Here is a 7136-nt window from a genome sequence, read left to right on the forward strand (position 1 = left end):
TATGAGGCTGTTTAGCAGACAATGGAGGCTCTGTGAATATAGCTTGTGTTCAGGTCTTCATTGTCCTCTGAGAAGTTCCTGTCTTAAGCATGTCTACAGTCTATAATTTTAAAAATAACAATTTCATTTAGTTTTCTTCCCAGAAATTAATTAAAATACTGAAATACAACAATACTGTGTATTTAAAAAATAAAAGGTGTTCTTGCCACCCTTGCAACCCCCAAGAAGCTTTGGTTCCCAGGTTGGGAACCAGAACATTATATTCACTTCCTAAATGAGATTTAACATTAAATATGAGATTTTCCCTCCCATGGCACTATATTTAGTTAAAGGCCCAGTGTGTAACATTTGGGCTCTATTGGCTGAAATAGAATATAATATTCAGAGGTATATTTCCATTAATGTATAATCACCCTAAAATAAATATTGTTTTGTTTTCGTTACCTCAGAATGAGCCACTTTCATCTATAGGAAAACTCTTCTATGGAGTCTGCCAAGTTGAACCGTCATGTTTCTACAATAGCCCAGAAAGGACAATCAAACACTGGCTCTAGATAGGTCCATTTGCATTTTTCTTGAGTTTGTGGCCACTATAGTTTTCCCAACACACTTGGAACGTTGAGCTGTATTCAAATAGTTTCAACTTCACTGCAAGAATCTTGATGCAATAGAGTATGAATGAGATGTTATGGCTCTGTTGAGCTTTGCCTGTTCACTGTGACTTATCCTTCACATTCATTCTACAGCTGATCCTGACAAGCTCAGTTTGAGATGTCCTAAAATGGCCACTGTACCAAGGGTTATGTTATAAACGTAATGTTTGTAACAACATGGCCGTTCCTCCGGCACCACCAGTGGGAAGAATTTAGGAAGATAAATCTACAGAAAAAAAAATAAAAACATGTAAAAAACAAACATAAGAAATGCAGTTTTGCTTCTATGTAGGTCACTGGGCGTTAGGTATATGACATGCTATAGCCTTCACAGTCATTAGATCTCAACCCATATGAACACCAATGCGAGATTTTGGAGCAACGTGTTAGACTGCACTCTCCACCACCATCATCAAAACACCAAAAGAGAGACTATCTTTTGGAAGATTATCATTGCATCAGGGGCTGACAAATATTCAGTTCATGTGTCCGAATTCCCCAGCAGAACACAAACCATATGAGATGTTTTTGATAAGACACAGAACCAAACCACTTTGTTTCAGCTTTTTTGCCTAAGACAGTCACAAGATTTTTATTTTAAGATATTTATTAAATCTTAAGTCTCAGAGAAATATTTTCCTGATCCTATATTCATTTTTTTTTATTCAAAGGGTCTTTATTGGCATGGGAAATTTAACAAGGGAAAGCAAGTGTAAAATCTGTGTATATACAGATTAGTAAAAAAAATAAAAAAAAATCATATAAATAATAATAGGGGCTATCTATGGACATCTGGTGTCTTCCCTTTTAAGAGTGTATGTTCTTTTGTGTTTATGTGAGAGGTTCTCACTGTATTCACTCTATTCCCTGGACAGATGTAGAGTATTGATTCGCCCATTGTTATACGCTGTTGTGTGTGTGCTGTCTGAATAGCAGTGGCTGATTCCAGGAAACCGGTTGTTGAAGGCTTCTTCAGAACTGTGGGCTTAATAACAAACCATTTCAACAAATGTGTCCCTTTGATAACTGCAATGACAAATTCACACTCACACATTATAGTTCCTTTGTTAGACCCTCCCACACATGGAACATCCTTTCACTGCATATAAACAGTTTCTTGTTCAATCTTAACACCTGGATCAAATATAGCCGCAAGGTTCATCCTACCTTGACTCTGCATGCTTGTCTGTTCGTTCTCCGCCTGGCTGTAAGCCTGTCACAATATGTTTTATGTCTCTTGTGTTGTGGTGATGTTAATGGTTAATGTGTTCCACCGATTCACTACTGTCCTTTCAGCTAAGGCTTCTTTCTCGCACACTTGTTTGTGTGCTTTAACCGTTTGGTTTACTCTCTACTGTATTTGGTGGCTTTTAAATTGTTTTCTTGCTTTTGTCATGCAGGTTGTTTAGGAGGGAACTGGCTGTTTGGCTAACAATGAGACAGTGACATAGATTAATGGGCACTGTCCCTGAAACAAAACTAAAAATCCATAAACTCACCAGCTACAGTGGTCCCACGAGGCTATTACTCATTAGAGACCAGAAAACAAGATTACTGAATGAATGCAAAATGGGGAAACATACACACGGGTGGCAATTAAAGTGGAAAACACCATAGAAATGTCCTAGTAGTTGAGCCGTCGCAAGACCACCAGAACAGCTTCAATGCATCTTAGTGCAGCTTCTCTTCTTAAACATCAATGTAGTTAATAAAGTAATTATTTTTTAAGTTAGATAAGCAATTACAAGCGAATATTAGGAAGTACACGTATTAGGGAGTACTAACCAGGGTCAGAGAGAGACAAAGTCAGATGTATAAGAAGAAAACAAGGAGATTTACATTCAAGGTAAAATTTGGTCCCATGTGATATGCAAACAAAGCTAGCAATACATTACAATGCACAGTGCAACACACGGCAAAGGAAGACTGATTCGAGGCAACCAGCCCCAGCTTAGGCTCCACTAATCCTCTTCTATGTTGCATCCCGTCTGCAAAAGGAGTGACATGCATCAACGTTTTTAGATGAATGTGTAATGTGTATTCTCGAAATCACAATGGGACCCAGCCTGCTTCACTACAGCAGTAGACCCTGAACGTATGCAGAGGCATACACAGCCATTATACTGCCAACATCAAGCAAATGAAATCAGAACTTAAGAAGACAGTCAGAATAATAATATATAAGACTGGCATTCTGGGAAGTAGCAGCAGTCCACTTCTGGTATGTTGAAGCATCCTGGTTTTTATGCACCAAAGGTTTGGAACATACTCCCACCACAAATTAGACAAACAACGTGTGCTGATAGTTTTAAGAAACCGCTGAAGACCTATTTTTATGATCTTGCTTTTAATTATTTTTTATCTTTTTTTAGCATTACAGTCTGTTTTCTGTTATTTTTTTGTCTATAAAAAAATTTGTATGACTTTTTATGATTATTTTCATTATTATATTATCCTGTGTTGACACAGATCCATCAGCTGGGTCACAAGTTATACTGTTGCTCCTGTGAGCAACCTTCCCAAATTCCCAGACTCCCTCACAGCCATTACATTTAAAAAGTATTCAGTGTAATACATTATTTGCCTATTTGATAATTGCATTGTCATACTAAAATCTGGGTGTTTGGAAAGTCAGTCAGCACAAACCAGCCACAAAGAAATGCAAAACAGCCACAAAGGAGAAGAACTACAAAGAGAAAAAAAAATCAGAGACAAAAGACAATCACAGAGATAAAAAAAAATGCCACAAAGAGACACAAAACAAGCACAGAGATAGGAAGTGACCACAAAGAGATAAAAAATGACTACAGAGAGATAAAAAATTATCACAAAGAGACACAAAAAAACCAAAAACCTTTCAGTCTGGGTGTGTTCTCTGTGGGATTCTGTGTCCCGTGGCCCATTGTCTTATAATCTGTCTATGGCTACAGGCTATTTGGTGTAATGAGTGGCAGCTAATCATTTATATTATTTCAATATATTAAAATATCTAAATATGTTTATTTGGCACATTATTGTTGTTCCTGAAGGTACCGACTGAAATGTAACTGTGGTTACATTGACCCTTTTTTCAATTGAATCATATAGTGCACATCCAACACAATAGTCCAGCACTATAATGGAAGACCTCTGCTAATAAGCATACATAGTTTTTACGAGAAGTTACATTTATCAGTCAGCCACTGTTGAGTATTATGCAGTAATTGTTCGGTCTGTGAGACGTGAAGTCTGCAAATTCACTCATTTGTAACAGATTTTCCTGATTTTAGCAATGAAAACTAGCATATGGGGTAAAGAGTTTCTTGGAGACAATGGTCCTTAAAGAACAAATTGAAACTCCTTAAGTCTTCTAAACCAATAAAGGACTGTGTGAAAAGTGTGTCTTTAATATGTGAGAGAACAATAAACCAAATAAAAACAACACACCCTGTAGGTACACATGTAGACCAGAGATGTCAATTGATTCTTGTATGATTCATATCTTTTACCACCTCTAATGGCTGCCTATTTGTTACCTCCCAGAAAGAACATGACAGATGACTCACTACAAGTCAACACCGAGTTTCACAGAGACAGTCAGCGCTAACAGGAGATGGCATTCTACTACCCACGGCGGCTGCAGGACCTGACTGTTAATGAAAAGTGCTCCATTTGATTAAACATCTTCTAATCCCCACAACATGTTGACTTTTCAGCACTTTCATTTCATTACATAAGCTCCAGCCTTTCTCATTTCTCATTATCGAGTTTAGACGTAGTGTTTTCTTGCACAATTCTACTTGTGAAAGTTCATGGCATGTTTATGACTCAGTTCTCTCTGTTATAATTACTGGAATTCACACTGGAATTCTGAACTAAAGCCCACCTGAAAGTATGAAAACTGGACCAACAAAAGGGCTAAATTGTCGCTTTATCAAAGTTGCTCGAAGCAATATGACCAGTCAGATATGGCATTGATTCCTCAAACTGAAGATTGTCTCGAAAAAAAACCCCAAACAAGTTGGTATTGTTTATCAGAGGTCTTTTTCCCCTCTCGCAGCGTTACAGATATAGACTTTTATTTCCTGTATGAAAAGTGTCTGGTAATCCATCCCAGCAGCAATAGCAATCATATCCACTTATCTCTGGTGTAGATAACTGTACAGATTGTTTACCACAAGAGAAACCACCAATTTTTATATAATGAGCCGCACAAACATCCATTTCTTGAGGTCAGCTGCAATTTGCTGGTAATACCATCACTACAATAGGGTGCCCTCAATCTGACATTGCCATTTTGTGGTTGAACATTGCTGAGACAGAACACAAAATGTATTTAAAAGACACTCTCAGTGGCAGGCAAACACAAATGCTTCATAAGACAAGCATGGGGGGTTGCCATCAGTTCAGGGACCAAGTTAGGACTAATTTATTCAGTATTCCCCCATAGGTTTACCAGTGATTCCCAACATTTTTGTCTTAAGGCCCATAAAACAAAGTACCGTTCACTTGTGTCACCTATGTCTGTGCATTAAGACTATGGTCAGCTGAAGAGTTGTTGTTTTTTTCCTGTTTTATCTGAGTGCTGAAGAATTTCTCAGCATTTACAAGGTAAAAAGCAAAGATTAGAAGAAGGTAAAAATATTTTTTGTGCAACATTAATATTCTTATCTGCTTTACCGTCATGTCCATCATCTCACAACCAGTCAGAACTTTCCCCAGTTCTCTAAAGGTGTAGCGTTGACCTACACAAGTGAAGCATTGCAACATCTCACATCAGGGGGTTTCGGGACAAAATCTTTTCAGACAAGGTCCAAGACATGAGTCATTTTTAGAACAGCTTGTAGAGAGTAGAAACTAATAAAAGTTACCAATCATGATTGCATAATTTGTTTTTCTATAACGTTTTAATCAATATGATTAAGCGCTTTTATTTGTCTAGTATTACATTTGCTGTATTAGCCAATTTTTTTGTCTGCTTATTTAATCCTCAGTTTCTTATTTGAATTTCCAGAAGATGTACTGTATAGTGATTCCAATATACTGTATATTGATATTATAATAAATATTTCATGGCCTAACATAAAGAATTGTAACCATTTTGTCCACTCCTGCTTACAGTAGTGACTATGAATCCACCATGAGGACTAATGATCACTTTTGTGAATTTTACTTTGCATGACCGGAAGTTTTTCGGAGGCGCACAATCTCATGCGTAAAATTCTGTAAACGAATATATGCTGTGAAAAAATACATTTTGTGGAGAAATGGCGTATTGTATGTATGTATTATTGTCTTTTAAGATCTGGAACTCAAATACATACACCAGTTAATAATTTCGTTACCAAGGCACCCTCAACAATGACTCAACAGCATTGTTTTATTTTGAAATGTCTTGATCGGAAGCCATTGAGTTCATTCTTCTTCGTTTACTCTGCTCCAGTACGCCGGCCGGGTTGAGCAAGGTTCGCTGGAACAAGTGTCTTAAATCGCCTCGTCCTTAAAAATGTCTCACCCAACACCGTCTGACAAGCCTACAAACCCCGAAAACCCTCGTGTCTTCTTCGATGTAGACATTGGTGGCGAGAGAGGTCAGGACATTTTGGTTTTAAAGTCAACTAACAGCTTTATAAGACCCAGTCTAACCGCTAGCCGCGTTAGCTTAGCACAAGCTCGGCTCGTTGTAGTGACTTCCAGAAACGGATTCATTGAACGCAGAAGCTGCCACAACAGGTCCACCTAACAGACAAAGCGAGTGTGTGAACACCGACTCTTGAATGTGAGCTGGCTTAGAGTCAGAAACATGTTTCTGTACAGAGCCGGTCTCTCGTCGTACGGGCGCTTAAACCACGTGTGCTTGTTGTCCAGTGAGACTTGTTAAATGTAGCTCTGCTCAACCGTGGCTTTGCTGTCAGAGAAACCAGTGTAATTCACAGTCATAGCTGTTGGTAGTTGTTAATAACAAGTGTAGGTCTCTTAGTATTAGCTCGAGTAGCTTATTGGACCCTTTAACTGGTGGAAAACAACCAACACAAAGAGGACACAGTCCTACACTGTACCCTGACAAGGCCTCGAGTAGATATGGCTGTGTCCTGTATCTGTAATGCTCCTGGATACCTTCATTCAGTGCTGGACTTTAGTTTAAACAATGATTTTTATTCTGTGTTAAAGGTACATAGTAACTAGGTCCAGACTATTCTCATGTAGACTATACTGTAGGTATCTTAGTAAACTCTAATCTGTGACTATACTTGTGCATTCATGTTACACTCAAACTGTTTCCTGTCCGCAGCTGGCCGGATAGTTTTGGAGCTGTTTGCCGATATCACCCCCAAGACGGCTGAAAACTTCCGGGCCCTCTGCACTGGAGAGAAAGGCATTGGCAAATCGACTGAGAAACCGCTGCACTTCAAAGGATGCCCGTTCCACAGAAGTAAATAGCCTTCACATCTGCATATAATGTGACATTTCAGTTTGGAAGGGAACCTTGAAGTTTTAGCGCAC

The 7136-nt window shown here is 38.4% G+C and overlaps 1 protein-coding gene across 1 annotated transcript in view; it reads left to right on the forward strand.

The window, feature by feature from the left end:
• The first annotated feature begins 6051 nt into the window (after positions 1–6051).
• ppid (peptidylprolyl isomerase D) overlaps positions 6052–7136 on the forward strand; it is an 8370-nt gene continuing 7285 nt past the window's right edge. The window contains exons 1-2 of the mRNA XM_035668876.1: positions 6052–6223; positions 6925–7065. Coding sequence (XP_035524769.1) covers positions 6139–6223; positions 6925–7065 — 226 coding nt within the window. The 5' untranslated portion in view covers positions 6052–6138. The remainder of the gene's footprint in view (positions 6224–6924; positions 7066–7136) is intronic.

Source organism: Morone saxatilis, unplaced genomic scaffold (assembly GCF_004916995.1).
Source record: "Morone saxatilis isolate NCDOM2014 unplaced genomic scaffold, NCSU_SB_2.0 Contig22, whole genome shotgun sequence".
In the NCBI taxonomy this organism is placed as follows: domain Eukaryota; kingdom Metazoa; phylum Chordata; class Actinopteri; family Moronidae; genus Morone; species Morone saxatilis.